Consider the following 16,646-nt stretch of genomic DNA (forward strand, 5'->3'; position numbering starts at 1 on the left):
ATTTTAAGAGTAAATGTATTCAGAAATTTGAGTAACGTGAGACTATCCCATAAATCTATGCAGATCATTTAATAATTTGTAAAACTTTAACCCTACTTAATCCCGTGCTTCTTGGCAACAACTTTTAAAATATTAACTCACAGACAAATTAAATAAATTCAAAACATACTATAAAAGGCCAGTATTTTTTCCTCTCTCACTAACCTAATATACACAATTACATATCTAAGTGGGTGCAGTAACTGCTTAGGACTCTAAGCGCCGCTGTTCACCTATTTGGAGATAAATTTAACCAAATGCCATCTGGTTAATAAAGGCTCAGATCTCGCAAAGACCCGCAGATCCCACAAACCAACTGCAGGGCTGCAGCGAAACTCTGACCCTACATCTGAGACACTCCAGTTTTCTATAAGATGATCTCCATAGCTCCCGCAAAAAGGTAAACAAGACACATATGCCCAATGAGGATTCTAAGTGGATTCAGTAGTGAAAGAACAATGGCTGCTCCAAAGAATTACCAGAGACACGGCGAGCTGGTCCTGCTGTGTGCGCTCATGGGCACACTGTGGGAAATCGGGAGAGGACAGATCCATTATTCAGTGCCAGAAGAGAGCGACAAAGGATCCTTCGTGGGTAACATCTCCAAGGACCTGAATCTGGAGTCACAAGAGCTGGTGAAGCACGGAGTCCGCGTCATCTCCAGAGGTAGGACGCAGCTTTTTGCTCTGAACCGGAAAACTGGCAGCTTGCTCACCGCGGGCAGGATAGACCGGGAGGAGCTTTGTGCTCAAAGCATGCAGTGTCTAGTAAATATCAACATCCTGGTTGAGGGCAGAGGAAAACTTTTTGGGATAGAAATAGAAATCACTGATATCAATGATAATAACCCAAAATTCCAGGTCGAAAATCTGGAAATGAAAATTAATGAAATTGCTGCACCTGGAACACGCTATCCGCTCCCAGAGGCTGTTGACCCAGACGTGGGCATGAATTCCTTGCAGAGCTACCAGCTCAGCCCCAATCACCACTTCTCCCTGGACGTGCAAACTGGAGGCGATGGAACTCTACACCCAGAGCTGGTGCTGGAGAAGGCCCTGGACCGCGAGGAAGAGGCTGCTCACCACCTGGTCCTCTTCGCCTCGGACGGCGGTGACCCGCGTCGCTCCAGCACAGTGCACATCCACGTGACAGTGCTGGATACAAACGACAATGCCCCGGTTTTTGCTCTACCGATTTACCGAGTGAAAGTCCCAGAGAACGTGCCCCCGGGCACCCGGCTGCTTACTGTGAGCGCTAGCGACCGGGATGAGGGAGCCAACGGAGAAGTAGCCTATAAGTTCTGGAAAATTAGTGAAAAACAGTCTCCGTTATTCCAGCTGAATGAAAATACTGGGGAAATATCAACGGCAGAGAGTCTAGACTATGAAGAATGTGCATTTTATGAAATGGAAATACAAGCTGAAGATGTGGGGGCACTTTTGGGGAGGACCAAAGTGCTCATTTCGGTGGAAGATGTGAATGACAATAGACCGGAAGTGATCATTACATCTTTGTTTAGCCCAGTCTTGGAAAATACTCTTCCTGGAACAGTAATTGCCTTCTTGAATGTGCATGACCGAGACTCTGGAAAGAATGGTCAAGTTGTCTGTAACACACCTCATAATTTACCTTTTCAATTGGAAAAATCAATAGATAATTATTATAGATTGGTGACATGGAAATATCTGGACCGAGAAAAGATCTCTGTGTACAATATCACAGTGATGGCCTCAGATCTAGGGACTCCATCTCTGTCTACTGAAATGCATATCACCCTGTATGTGGCGGATATCAATGACAATCCCCCCACTTTCCCTCAAGTCTCCTATTCAGCCTATATCCCAGAGAACAATGCCAGAGGTGCCTCCATCTTCACTGTGATGGCTCATGACCCCGACAGTGGCAAAAATGCCCAAGTGACTTACTCTGTGACTGAGGACATCATCATGGGAAGCCCTCTCTCCTCCTATGTCTCCATCAACTCAGACACTGGCATCCTATATGCACTGTGCTCCTTTGACTATGAGCATATACGAGACTTGCAGTTACTGGTGACAGCCAGCGATGGCGGGGACCCTCCACTCAGCAGCAATGTGTCACTGAGCTTGTTTGTGCTGGACCAGAACGACAACACACCAGAGATCCTGTATCCCGCGCCCCCCACCGATGGTTCCACCGGCGTGGAGCTGGCACCCCGCTCCGCAGAGCCCGGCTACCTGGTCACCAAGGTGGTGGCGGTGGACAGAGACTCGGGCCAGAACGCCTGGCTGTCCTACCGCCTGCACAAGGCGAGCGAGCCAGGGCTCTTCGCGGTGGGGCTGCACACGGGCGAGGTGCGCACGGCGCGGGCCCTGCTGGACAGAGACGCGCTCAAGCAGAGCCTGGTGGTGGCGGTGCAGGACCACGGCCAGCCCCCTCTCTCGGCCACCGTCACGCTCACCGTGGCCGTGGCCGACAGCATCCCAGCCGTCCTGGCCGATCTGGGCAGCATCAGGACCCCCGCCGACCCAGACGATTCGGACCTCACGCTGTATCTGGTGGTGGCGGTGGCGGCAGTCTCGTGCGTCTTCCTGGCCTTTGTCATCGTGCTGCTGGCGCTCAGGCTGAGGCGCTGGCACGCGTCGCGTCTGCTCCAGGCTTCCGGAGGCGGGCTGGTGGGCGTGCCGGCCTCGCGCTTTGTGGGCGTGGACGGGGTGCGGGCTTTCCTGCAGACCTACTCCCACGAGGTCTCCCTGACCGCGGACTCTCGGAAGAGTCACGTGATCTTCCCCCAGCCCAACTACGTGGACACGCTCATCAGCCTGGAGAGCTGTGAGAAAAATGATTCCTTGCTAACATCCGTAGATTTTCGTCAATGTAAGGATGAAGCTGCTGCTTCTGTTCAGGTGAGTTCAGTTCTTTGTTCACGTTTAATTCTCAAAGGAATTATATTTTTTATAAATTTATGTTTTAAAACACACATTGTGGAGATAGTTTAAAATATTTTTTAAAAGTGTAGCCCAAAGTTTTTGGTTTTAGTGGTCATACTATAAAATTGAGCTCTAATCATGATAATTTGCTTCATTTGCTTTCCAAAGTCTTGGACAAGATTGTTTACATGTCAGCTCTCAACCTTTTAAAAATCTTCCATAAGTGGAGCACCTGGCTGGCCCAGTCAGTCGAGCATGAGACTCTTGATCTCAGGGTAGTGAGTTCCAGCCCCACTTTGGATATAGAGATTACTTTTAAAAATACAAAAAATAGGGGTGCCTTGGTGGCTGGGTTGGTTGGGCCTCAGATTCTTGGTTTCTGCTTGGGTTGTGATCTCAGGGGTTGTGGGATCAAGGGGGGGGTGTGGGGTGGGGGAGTCTTCTGGCTCAGTGGGGAGTCTGCTTGATGATTCTCTCCCTCTGCTCCTCCCTCTATTCCTGCTCACATTCTCTCACTCAAATAAATCTTTTTTTAAAAAGAAGAGAAAAACATAAAAAATAAAATTTAAAAATCTTCCTTATGTTGCTATAATTATCACTTATCACTCATTCACTTAAGAAGTAGTTACCCAACCACATATGGTAAGTGTGTTTTATATTTAGGAAATATATATGTGTATTCCTAAATAGAGTTGAGAAAAAAATAACTGATAACTGATACTTTTATTTTTTTAAGATTTTATTTTTTATTTGAAAAAGAGAAAGTATGAGCAGTGGGAGCGGCTGGCAGAGGGAGAAGCAAACTCCCCACTGAGCAGGGAGACTGACGAGGGAGCAGGGAGACGACTCAGTTGCCTAACCAACTGAGCCACCCAGGCGCCCTAACCAAGACTTTTAAATCCTTATGTTAGCTTAGTAAAAGTAAAATACATCTCACAATTTTAAGATTCTGTTTAGGGTTTGGATCTTGAAGGTCTGAAGTTTTCTAGGCTTTTGGAGATTTCTTCACTTTAAACCCCTTTTGTGAGCCTTGTATTTGCATCAATACCCTTCAAAACTTTAATACTTATTATATTTCAAAACAAATACATTTGAAAGGGTGGAACTTGGTAGTAGGTGAAACAGGTTCCCTTATGTGTCAATGGTCTCCAAGAGCTCATACTAAAGAAGACATAGAATCTAGGGGTGCCTGGGTGGCTCAGTCCTTAGGTGTCTGCCTTTGGCTCAGGTCGTGATCCTAGCTTCCTGGGATCCAGCCAGCATTGAACCCCACCTCAGGCTCCCTGCTTAGCGGGGAGGAGGGGCTGCTTCTCCCTCTCCAGCTCCTCTGTGCTTGTGTTCTCTCTCTCTCTCTCTCTCTTTCTCGTCAAATAAATAAATAAAATCTTAAAAAAAAGAAGACTTGGACTCTAAAGCCTAAAATGTCCATCACCTCTCCAAAAATAAAAACAACAAAATCATATTTGAAATAAAATGTCATTTAGAAAAATACAGAAGACACGTTTTCCGTAAGTTCCAATGAATTGTTTTGATTGGACAGCCATGTGAAAGATGTTGTGTTCTCATGGTGAGAGAGTTACAGAATGTTGGTTTTAAGAAGTTTCAGGGGTGCCCGGATGGCTTGGTCATTAGGCATCTGCCTTCGGCTCAGGTCATGATCCCAAGGTCTTGGGATCCAGCCTGCATCAGATTCCCTGCTCTGGGAGAAGCCTGCTTCTCCCTCTCCCACTCCCCCTGCTTGTGTTCTCTCTCTCACTGTGTCTCTCTCTGTCAAATAAATAAAATCTTTAAAAAAAAAAAAAAGAAAAGTTTCATATAAACAGATTCTAAACAAGCTGATCAATTCAATTAAAAATGATTCTATATCTTCTGTATTCCTTGTTATAGCATCTTAGCAGTGCTAACTCCTGATTTGTCATCACATGAGAATGAAAAACACAATAAAGCATGTGTTAGTTATAAAAAGAGCATTTCCCAAGGGTTTTGTAGTGTTTCCTCCTATTTTGCACATACTGTGGTTGGGATTTAACCTTTTCGGTAGTGTTTGGGTGTACAGACATTTGAAGGGACAACTATATTATTGATAATTTACAATTTTTAAAAGTGTTTGGAAACTTGCCCTGACAAAAGACCTTATTCTTGTTCAAAACCTTCACTGATTGTTAAAAAAAACTTCAACAGATGGAGTAAAATAGTTAGAACAAATCTCATTTGCCCAGGAAATTTATGTGAATAAACTTACCATAAGGTCAATTCCAAAGTCATTACTTCAGTATAACATAGATACATAGATAAAAAAGTAATGTAATCTACTGAAATATCCATTTGTGACTGTGTATTGAAGAATAGATAAACATTTCCCCAGTGAGTTTTTTTTAAAGATTTTATTTATTTATTTGAGAGAGAAAATGAGAGAGAGAGCATGAGAGGGGGGAGGGTCATGAGGGAGAAACAGACTCCCCGCCGAGCAGGGAGCCCGATGTGGGACTTGATCCGGGGACTCCAGGATCATGACCTGAGCCGAAGGCAGTAGCCAAACCAACTGAGCCATCCAGGCACCCCCCTGCCCCGTGACTTTTAAAAATGAATTAATGTACTATTTATGTACTATATTGGGTATGACATAATCCAAGTAATTTTTAGACATGAAGAAAAAGGTAGGGTAAATCATCTCTTGGCTACATCATAGGGACAGGGTTTTTTTTTTTTAAATGAATACTTCCTTAGATAGTCAAAAGAGTAAAAAAATTATTTTAAAAAGAGGGTGTTGATATTATCAGAAGATGTTTGAGGATGTATGAAATTGCACAACTTTACAGAATAATTTGCAACAATGTTAATATTCTCTAATATATGTGATATGAAAACAGCATTAATAATATAGAAATGTTGGGGAGAAATTTAGGAATCAATGAAAGAAGATTAAAATTGTTTCACATATTATACCTACTAAAGAGAAATGATTTTGTGAGGTCAGTAGATGATGAACTCGCTGAAGTCAAGACCTCTGTTGTACTCATTTTTATATTGCCACTGACAAGGGCAGTACTTAGCACAAGGCAAGAGTTCAATGTATGTTTGTGGTAGGGTGAAATGGATGGACCAGTATATGTAGATTTCTATAAAAACTCAACATATTTCTAATAATTTGGAAACAAGAGAAAAGATGCCTTAAAAAGGCTTTATAATTTAAGATATTAAATATATTAACATAAAAACATGGCTTGTTCAGTTAGGCGCAGGATTGTTACTGTAGCTGGTTAAACTGAAGCAGCAGAGGCTGCAGTTCCCCAGTGAGGACTGTGGGCGCCGCTGTTGGCCAAAATGGAGAGCTTGGGCACTGGCGATCTCCTCGCGCAGCCGCCGCGCGCTTTCCCTATCAGACTCGCTAGCCCAGCCTTTACACCACTTCCTCCTCCGGAAAAGAAGAAACCCTGACCCTCACACAGGACTTACAGCCTGTTCGGAGCTCCGGACATCTGCAGCACAGAGATTATTTGTAATCCGGCGTCTCCAGGCCCGTGAGCAACCTGAGGGGAGCAAGAGGGATGGGGAGCGGTGCTGCCGAGAGGGGCTGGGCTGAGAGGCGGTCAGTGCTCTTTGCCTTCCTGCTGTCTTTGTTCGGCCCGGCGCTCTCTGAGCAGATCCGCTACAGGATTCCCGAGGAAATGCCCGAGGGCTCGGTGGTGGGGAACCTCGCCAAGGATTTGGGACTCACCGTGCATGAGTTACCGACTCGACAACTGCGCATCAGTTTGGAGAAGGCTTACTTCACCGTGAGCGCCAAGAGCGGGGAGTTACTTGTGGGCAGCAGGCTAGACCGGGAGCAGATATGTGGGAAGAAGCCAGCCTGTACTCTGGAATTTGAGGCTGTTGCTGAAAATCCGTTGAATTTTTATCACGTGAGTGTGGACATCGAAGACATTAATGACCATACCCCAAAATTCACCCAAACTTCTTTTGACCTGCAGATAAGTGAGTCTACTGTGCCAGGCACTCGGTTTATCTTAGAAACAGCTGAAGATGCAGATATTGGCTTAAATGCCCTGCAGATTTATAAACTCTCTCTTAGCCCTATTTTCTCATTGATAAATAAAGAGAAACAAGATGGCAGTAAATACCCAGAACTGGCATTGGAGAAACGTTTAGACCGGGAACAACAGAGTTACCATCGTTTAGTTCTGATTGCCTTGGATGGTGGAGATCCTCCGCTCAGCAGCACCACTGAGCTCCGGATCCAGGTCACTGATGCCAATGATAACCCCCCTGTATTCAACCAGGACGTATACAGAGTAAGTCTTCGAGAAAACGTGCCTCCAGGCACCGCAGTGGTGCAGGTGTCAGCCACTGACCAGGATGAGGGCGTCAACTCTGAAATCACTTACTCCTTCTACAGGACAGGGCAAGTCTTCAGCCTGAATTCAAAGAGCGGGGAAATTACAACTCGAAAGACTCTGGATTTCGAAGAAATCAAGGAATATTCTATAGTGGTGGAAGGAAGGGATGGTGGAGGACTGGCTGCACAATGTACAATTGAAATTAACATTCAAGATGAAAATGACAACCGTCCAGAAGTTACATTCCATTCTCTAGCGGAAATAATTCTGGAAAACGCACGGCCAGGAACGCTAATTGCTTTGATCAAAATACATGATCGAGATTCCGGGGAGAATGGGGAGGTTAATTGTCGATTAGAGGGTGAAGTTCCTTTTCAGATAATCTCTTCATCTAAAAATTCATATAAGTTAGTAATAGACGGGACTCTGGACCGAGAACAGACGCCAGAATACAATGTCACCATAACAGCCACTGACAGGGGCAAGCCGCCCCTCTCCTCCAGCACTACCATCACCCTACACATCACCGACGTCAATGACAACGCGCCGGTTTTCCATCAGGCCTCCTACGTGGTTCACGTGGCCGAGAACAATCCTCCAGGCGCCTCTATTGCCCAAGTCAGCGCCTCGGACCCGGATCTGGGACCCAACGGCCGCGTCTCCTACTCCATCGTCAACAGCGACCTGGAGCCACGCGCGCTGGCGTCTTACGTGTCCGTGAGCGCGCAGAGCGGGGTGGTGTTCGCGCAGCGCGCCTTCGACCACGAGCAGCTGCGCGCCTTCGAGCTGACCCTGCAGGCCCGCGACCAGGGCTCGCCCGCGCTCAGCGCCAACGTGAGCCTGCGCGTGTTGGTGGGCGACCGCAACGACAACGCGCCCCGGGTGCTGTACCCGGCGCTGGGGCCCGACGGCTCGGCGCTCTTCGACACGGTGCCGCGCGCCGCGCAGCCCGGCTACCTGGTCACCAAGGTGGTGGCGGTGGACGCCGACTCGGGACACAATGCCTGGCTGTCGTACCACGTGCTGCAGGCCAGCGAGCCGGGACTCTTCAGCCTGGGGCTGCGCACGGGCGAGGTGCGCACGGCGCGCGCTTTGGGCGACAGGGACGCGGCCCGCCAGCGCCTGCTGGTCGCTGTGCGGGATGGGGGACAGCCGCCCCTCTCGGCCACCGCCACGCTGCTCCTGGTATTCGCCGACAGCCTACAAGAAGTGCTGCCAGATGTCAGCGACCGCCCGGCGCCCTCTGACCCCCAGGCTGAGCTGCAGTTTTACCTGGTGGTGGCTTTGGCCTTGATCTCGGTGCTCTTCCTCCTCGCGGTGATTTTGGCGGTTGCCCTGAGCCTGCGCCGCTCCTCCCGCCCGGCTGCCTGGGGCTGCTTTCAGCCTGGTCTGTGTGTCAAGTCAGGACCCGTGGTTCCTCCCAACTACAGTGAAGGGACTTTGCCTTATTCCTACAATCTGTGCGTTGCCCATACTGGAAAGACAGAGTTTAATTTTCTAACGTGCAATGAGCAGTTGAGTTCAGGACAAGATATACTACTTTGCGGTGATTCATCTGGGGCCTTATTTCCACTTTGTAATTCCAATGAGTCGACTTCCCATCCTGAAACTCTAACGCCGGTGAGTTCTATTTAAGTATCTACTTCTTTTCATCATTTATGCAATTTTTCATATTTATATGAAAATATAGTACATTTCTAAGAGTAGTAAATCGTCTTAAGCATATTATAGCCCGGAACGCCTGGGTGGCTCAGTCGGTTAAGCGTCTGCCTTTGGCTCAGGTCATGATCCCAGGGTCCTGGGATCGAGTCCCACATCGCTTCTCCCTCTGCCTGCCTCTGTCTCTCTCTCTCTGATAAATAAATAAAATCTTAAAAAAAGGATATTATAACCCATCAGAAAGCTGTAATTCCATTTTTTTAAGGAGAGTTGTGAACTGGGAGTAGTTATATGACATATAATAGAGTTATCACCCCAAGTTAAGATTTACGAAGTAGTGAGTTTCCTCCTTGCTTCACAGCAAAAGTATTATATCAGTTTCTTATATCTTTTTTCATAGGTAATGAAATTTACCCAGATTGCCTCATTTATTTAACATATTTGAGTTTTTTACATGTAAGTAAACATTGAATTTAAAGTAGGCAATCATTTAATTCGTCCTTTAAAGCAAAGAAACTATTAGCCTTCTTTCTTCACTGATTTCACTAGTAGAGTTTCCATCTTTTTAAATGTTTATTCCTCATGTCTAGTTCCTTATTCTACTTAGTCATGACTGAATACTCTAAAATTGTAAGAAAAATCTTGTTGGGGGAGGAGCAGGGGAGAGAGACTCAGTGAATTCATCAGAGGGTCCAATCATTATCTAAATTCCTTCAAATTTTCTTGAATACAAAATCCTTTTCTTCCTCTTGTAGTTACTGGAAGACACTTGACAAAAGAAAAGGAAATGCTATTGCCTCTATCACTTGCTGTCATTCCTTACCTATATATTTCGAAGAAAGGGGGGAAAGTCACTGGATTTGTGTTATTTGGGACTCTAAACATTTGTAATTAGAGGTTTTCTCATCATCCTTGTATCTGTAGGAGGGAAGGAGAATCTCGAATTTTCCATTTTATGGCAAAAATTACTAATTTCATGCTCAAAGTTGCCATTTCTTAAGAATCAGTCTTTTGCTTGGTCTTCCTTAGTAACTGCTTCAGTAAATGGTATCTTTACAAATTGCTGAAAGAATTCTTTTTTAACGTAAGCTCTATGTCCATTGTGGGGCTTGAACTCACCACCCTAAGATCTAGAGTCACATGCTTAGCTGATGGAGCCAGCCAGGTTCCCCTGAAAGAATTTCTTGTAATGGCACTTTTTGCTTTTTAATGATAATAATTTGTTCTACATCTTGTATTCTTTTTCTCTAATTATCACAGAGGTTTAAGTGACCTTTACAATAAAAAGTTTAAGACTATTTTTTTTTAAAGATTTTATTTATTTATTCATGAGAGACAGAGAGAGAGAGGAGAGAGGAGAGAGGCAGAGGGAGAAGCAGGCTCCCAAGGAGCAGGGAGCCCGATGCGGGACTCGGTCCCAGGACCCTGGGATCATGACCTGAGCTGAAGACAGACGCTTAACCATCTGAGCCACCCAGGCGCCCTAAGACTACTTTATTTTTTTTTAAGATTTTATTAATTTATTTGACAGAGAGAGAGATAGTGAGAGCAGGAACACAAGTAGGGGGAGTGGGAAGAGGGAAAAGTAGGCTTCCTGCTGAACAGGGAGCCCGATGTGGCTGGATCCCAGGACTCCAGGATCATGACCTGAGCTGAAGGCAGACGCCTAATGACTGAGCCACCCAGGCACCCCAAGACTACTTTAAAACTGCATAATTTCTTTATGGAAGGACTGAAATGGAAACTTGCTTTTCAGTGTGTGTTTATTTGAATATTCCAAATGCCATAGCCAGTGTGTGCATTATGGATTCACATAGGAAATTTTTTAAAAATCGAAATAGCATAAAAGTGTAACATTCACAAATATGAAATTTTAAAAAACAATCCTTTCAAGATTTAGCAATATTAGGTGAGAAAATCTATTACTGTTGCCTAATTAAAATTATTTTTGTGAATGAAATTTTAAGGAAATCTTACTCCAGCAAATTTACCATCTGCATAAATTAACCTTATAAAATAATTTCAAAGTGAATAATCCATATGTATTGTACATTGTAGTTACTTCAGAAAATAATGACATATAGAAAAATTTTGAAAGATTATAAAAAGGGAATTAGAATCATTTACATATGTAAAAGGAGAGCAAAATTCTATCAAGATTAAGTTAATTTTATATTTAAAAAAAATGGTGGGGCTCCTGGGTGGCTCAGTCATTGAGCATCTGCCTTCGGCTCAGGTCATGATCCCAGGGTCCTGGGATAGAGCCCTGTATTGGGCTCCCTGCTCAGCAGGAAGCCTGCTTCTCCCTCTCCCACTCCCCCTGCTTGTGTTCCCTCTCTCGCTGTGTCTCTCTCTGTCAAATAAATAAATAAAATCTTTAAAAGAAAAAAAAGAAAAAATGCAAGTTTCCATTTAAAAAAAAAAAGAAAAAATGGTGAGGGGCACTTGGTGGCTCAGTTGGTTAAGCCTCCAACTCTTGATCTCAGCTCAGGTCTTGATCTCAGGGTCATCGGAAGTTCAAGCCCCGCATTGAGCTCTGTGCTGGGTCTGGAGCCTACTTAAAAAAATAAAAAGGGGTGCCTGGTGGCTCAGTTAGTTAAGCGACTGCTTTTGGCTCAGGTCATGATCCTGAGGTCCCAGGATAGAGTCCCTCATCGAGGCTCCCTGCTCAGCAGAAAGTCTGCTTCTCCCTCTCACCCTCCCCCCCAATGCTGTCTCTCTCATTCTCTCTCTCTCAAGTAAATAAATAAAATCTTTAAAAAAGGAAAAGAAAAGAAAGAAAAAATGTCGATTTAACAGTGCACTTAATAGAAGTTTCATTCCACTTCATTTTCAACTAACATATCCAGAAATGGTAATTGCTTTTGAAATGAGAATGCAAGAAACAGTGAGACAAGTCTACAATTACGATTAGAAGAGATTATTTTCTTTTTCAGTCATCTGTAATCAAGTATTATCTCAGTGGGTATAGTGACGGATTAGGACTCTAAGCTCGCTGTTCGCCAGCTCTAAGAAAAGTTCAATCAGCTCTCTATCCTATCCCGATGTTAGGGTCTGCAACTACACAAAGCCTCACAGATCCCACAAACAGTAGCAAAAGCTGCAACAAAACTCACCCTCTTAACCTGGGGCACTTCGGTTTCTCCTAAGAAAAAAGATCATCATAATTTGCGGGAGGAAAAAAGAACCTAAGGAGTCAATTTGCACAGAAAGCATTCTGGAAAAAAAATATATCTGTAATGAAGCAACAATGGCCATTCCACTGAATCTCCCGTACCACAAGAGCCTGGTTCTGCTGTGCCTTTTCCTGGGGAGGCTTTGGGAGACCAGGTCAGCCAGATACGCTATTTGGTGCCTGAAAAGACAGAAAAAGACTTATACTGTGGGGGAATATCTCCAAGAATCTGGGGCTGGAGCCCCAGGAGCTGGTGGATTGCGGAGTCCACATTGTCTCCAGAGGTAGGGCGCAGCTTTTTGCTCTGAACCCCCTAAGTGGCAGTTTGGTCACCATGGGCAGGATAGACTGAGAGGAGCTCTGTGCTCAGAGCACACAGTGTCTGGTTAACTTTGAAGTCCTGGTGGGGGTGCCTGGGTGGCTCAGTCATTGAGCGTCTGCCTTTGGCTCAGGTCATGATCCCAGGGTCCTGGGATCGAGCCCGCATCGGCTCCCTGCTCCACAGGAAACCTGCTTTTCCCTCTCCCACTCCCCCTGCTTGTGTTCCCTCTCTTGCTGTCTCTCTCTCTCTGTCATATAAATAAATTTTAAAAAAGTCTTTGAAGTCCTGGTAGAAGAGTAAAACTTTATGGAATCGAAGTAGAAGTAACTGATATAAATGACAGTGTGCCAGAATTCCAGGCTGAGAATCTGGAAGTAAAAATTAATGAAATTGCTGCACCTGGAACATGTTATCCACTCCCAGAGGCTGTTGACTCAGGCGTGGGCATGAATTCCTTGCAGAGCTACCAGCTCAGCCCCAATCACCACTTCTCCCTGGACGTACAAACTGGAGGCGATGGAACTCTACACCCAGAGCTGGTGCTGGAGAAGGCCCTGGACCGCGAGGAAGAGGCTGCTCACCACCTGGTCCTCTTCGCCTCGGACGGCGGTGACCCGCGTCGCTCCAGCACAGTGCACATCCACGTGACAGTGCTGGATACAAACGACAATGCCCCGGTTTTTGCTCTACCGATTTACCGAGTGAAAGTCCCAGAGAACGTGCCCCCGGGCACCCGGCTGCTTACTGTGAGCGCTAGCGACCGGGATGAGGGAGCCAACGGAGAAGTAGCCTATAAGTTCTGGAAAATTAGTGAAAAACAGTCTCCGTTATTCCAGCTGAATGAAAATACTGGGGAAATATCAACGGCAGAGAGTCTAGACTATGAAGAATGTGCATTTTATGAAATGGAAATACAAGCTGAAGATGCGGGGACACTTTTGGGGAGGACCAAAGTGCTCATTTCGGTGGAAGATGTGAATGACAATAGACCGGAAGTGATCATTACATCTCTGTTTAGGCCAGTCTTGGAAAATACTCTTCCTGGAACAGTAATTGCCTTCTTGAATGTGCATGACCGAGACTCTGGGAAGAATGGTCAAGTTGTCTGTAACACACCTCATAATTTACCTTTTCAATTAGAAAAGTTAATAGATTATTATAGATTTTTGACAGTCCAAATTCTTGACAGAGGAAAAAACCTCTGAATATAACATCACAGTGACAGCAACAGACAGAGGATTGCCACCCCTGTCCACAGAAATTTACATCAACCTACACCCTAGACATCAATGATAACCCAACTCCTCTGGAAACTCCTACTCAGTCTACCTCCCTGAGAACAACCTTAGAGGCATCTCCATCTTCTTGGTGCCAGCCTATGACCCTGACAGGGAGAGAACACCCAGGTGTTATTTACATCTTGGCTGAGGACACTATCCAAGAGTTGCCTCTTTCCTCCTATGTCTCCATCAGCTCTGACACTGGTGTGATGTACGTGCTGTGCTCCTTTGGCTTTGAGCAATTTCATGATCTTCAAATGCAGGTGAGGGCAAGCTACAGTGGGAACCAACCGCTCCGCAGCAATGTGTCACTGAACTTGCTTGTGCTGGACCAGAAGGACAGTGCACCAGAAATCCTGTACCCCACTCTCCCCCACTGATGTTTCCACTGGTGTGGACTCTGCCAAACCTGGCTACCTGGTAATCAAAGTGGTGGCTGTAGACAGAGACTCAGGTCAGATTGCCTGGCTGTCCTACCACCTGCTCAAAGCCAGTGAGCCTGGGTACTTCTCAGTGCAGGCCCCACTAGACAGAGACACGCTCCAGCAGAGCCTGGTGGTGGTGGTCCAGGACCATGGCTAGCCCCCTCTCTCGTCCACTTGTCACACTCACTGTGGCCTTGGCTGATAGCATTCCAGATGTGCTGGCTGACCTCAACAATCTGGAGGTCCCTGCATACCCAGAGACTTCAGACCTCACCTAATACTTTCTTGGTGGCAGTGGCTGCAGTCTCCTGCGTCTTCCTCACCATTGTCATTGTGTTGCTGGTGCTCAGCTTGTGGCGTTGGCACATCTCACATCTACTCCAGGCTGTGGAGTTTGGATTAGCTGGTGTGCCTACTTCTCACTCTATGGGTGTTGATAGCGTGTGGGCTTTTCTGCAGACTTAGTCCCAGGAAACCTCACTCACAGCGGACTCCTGGGAGAGTCATGTGATCTTTCCCCAACCCAAGTATGCCAACGTGCTGATTAGCCAGGAGCGCTGTCAGAAAATGACTCTTTGTGTGTTTCAGATGATTCTAGGTTTCCTATAGAAAACACCTCTTTGGTTCCAGTGAGTTCCATTTTTCCTTTATTTTCTATTATAACTGTTTTTTAAGGTTTGCACTTAAGGTATGATACACTGATGTTAACATATTTCACACCATTCAAGTTTTGACTGCGCCTAATTATTGCTCTAACATTATAACATTATAGGAGGCATTTATTGGTTACATCACTGATATAATTTTCACTTTCTCATAATCAAATTAACCTACAGTCAATGGAAACCTTCTTCATGGGGCTGCTCTCATTATTGAGCATTGAGATGGGCTATTTGGGTGTGTTTGCTTGGTTATCAGTTCACAACTAATCCTTAGGGGTGGTTTTCCATTCCTGAAATTTATTATTGTTATCTTCAAAGGCCCCATTGTGAACTTCTTACATACTGCTGAAACATAACTATATCTGATACTGATTTTGTAAAGGTAAATTAATGGCAAAACACATCCGTTCTTCTTGAAGAAACTAAAAGCCCAGACTTTTCTGCTTCTGCTTTTCTGTTTCTATGATAGGACAACACCCCTTTGAGGTTATGTTTTTCAGATTACATGTTTGTAGAGGTTGTTTGAATTTAAAGATCACTGTTGAGGAAGAATGACACTTCACTTAGAGGGGTTTCTAAGAATGAACACAGAGAGGACAAAACAAGGGAGATAAAAATTATTCCTCAACTGTCTGTTATTTATGGCTCAATTCTCCAATCTCCAGGCTAGAAATAAATCTGGATAAGGGAGACAATTTAGGAAAATATTCTCAGGACCTGCTGGAGAAGGTTCTAAAAATATTTTACTGGCTTTTAGCTATAAGGAAAACAATATTTTCTTTGATTTTAAACAATGTCATTTCAAGTAAAAAATGACATTCCAGGAGACTTTATTTTTTTATGATTTATTTTTTGAGAGAGAGAGTGAAGGGGGGGACAGAGAGGGGGGAGAGAATCTTAAGCAGACTCTGCACTCAGTGCGGAGCCTGAAGGGGGGCTGGATATCATGACATTGAGATCATGACCTGAGCTGAAATCAAGAGTTGGAGGCTTAACCAACTGAGCCACCTAAGCACCCCTCCAGGAGAATTTAAAAATAAGCTTTGAAGTTGACTCAAAATTCTATTCTAAACACACTGGCTATAGGGTTAACAAGTCTGGAAAGCCATTATGACATACAGACATAATTATTTCAAATACTCTATTCCTAAGCTAGTAAGAAAAAAAAACTAAAGCATCCTTCAGGGTCATATTTTTTTCAAAGATTTTATTTATTTATTAGAGAGAGAGAGATAGTGAGAGCAGGAACACAAGCAGGGGGAGTGGGAGAGGGAGAAGCAGGCTTCCAGCGGAGTAGGGAGCCCGATGCGGGACTTGATCCCAGGACTCTGGGATCATGACCTGAGCTGAAGGCAGCCGCTTAATGACTGAGCCACCCAGGCCCCCCCAGGGTCATAGTTTTAACTGTGCAATTGGGAAACTGTCACTTGAAGTTTCTGTCCTGGGGAATAACCATCTGTACTTAGTATTCATAAATATTAAATATGCGTTAATTTGGGAAAAAATAGATATTGATGAAGGTTTGTATATCATGATAGGTTACTACTATTCTCTACCATTAGTAATATCACTTGCAAGCTCACTGCATGGAATACTGGGCAGAGTGGGGAAAACGCTGAATTCTACTTTTCTCAAATGAGATAGGACTTTTACATTGGTAGCATTTTATGTAACAAAATAGACTAAAATCTTTGCTTATCTTAATATTTCATCTTAAGAGTTAAAATATCTTGGATTTGCTTCAAAATAATGAGGGAGTACAATATGTATGTTGAATGAAGATGGCCTTGTGTTGATCGTTATTGCCATTGGGTGATGAGTATATGAAGAGTCAATAA

The 16,646-nt window shown here is 44.9% G+C and overlaps 1 protein-coding gene and 1 pseudogene across 15 annotated transcripts in view; both read left to right on the forward strand.

Annotated features, from left to right (window-relative positions):
* Positions 1-16,646, forward strand: part of LOC113928569 (protocadherin gamma-C4) — a 340,355-nt gene that overhangs the window by 210,753 nt on the left and 112,956 nt on the right. The window contains exon 1 of one of the 15 annotated variants that reach the window (XM_035727458.1): positions 343-2,924. The exons of 13 other annotated variants lie outside the window; for them this stretch is intronic. In XM_035727458.1, coding sequence (XP_035583351.1) covers positions 462-2,924 — 2,463 coding nt within the window. In that variant the 5' untranslated portion in view covers positions 343-461. Of the gene's footprint in view, positions 1-342; positions 2,925-6,316; positions 8,906-16,646 lie in introns of those variants that run through there. One more of the 15 variants, XM_035727472.1, reaches the window with a different exon arrangement.
* On the forward strand, positions 12,195-14,755 carry LOC113928575 (annotated as a pseudogene).

Source organism: Zalophus californianus, chromosome 5, assembly GCF_009762305.2.
Source record: "Zalophus californianus isolate mZalCal1 chromosome 5, mZalCal1.pri.v2, whole genome shotgun sequence".
In the NCBI taxonomy this organism is placed as follows: Eukaryota; Metazoa; Chordata; class Mammalia; order Carnivora; family Otariidae; genus Zalophus; species Zalophus californianus.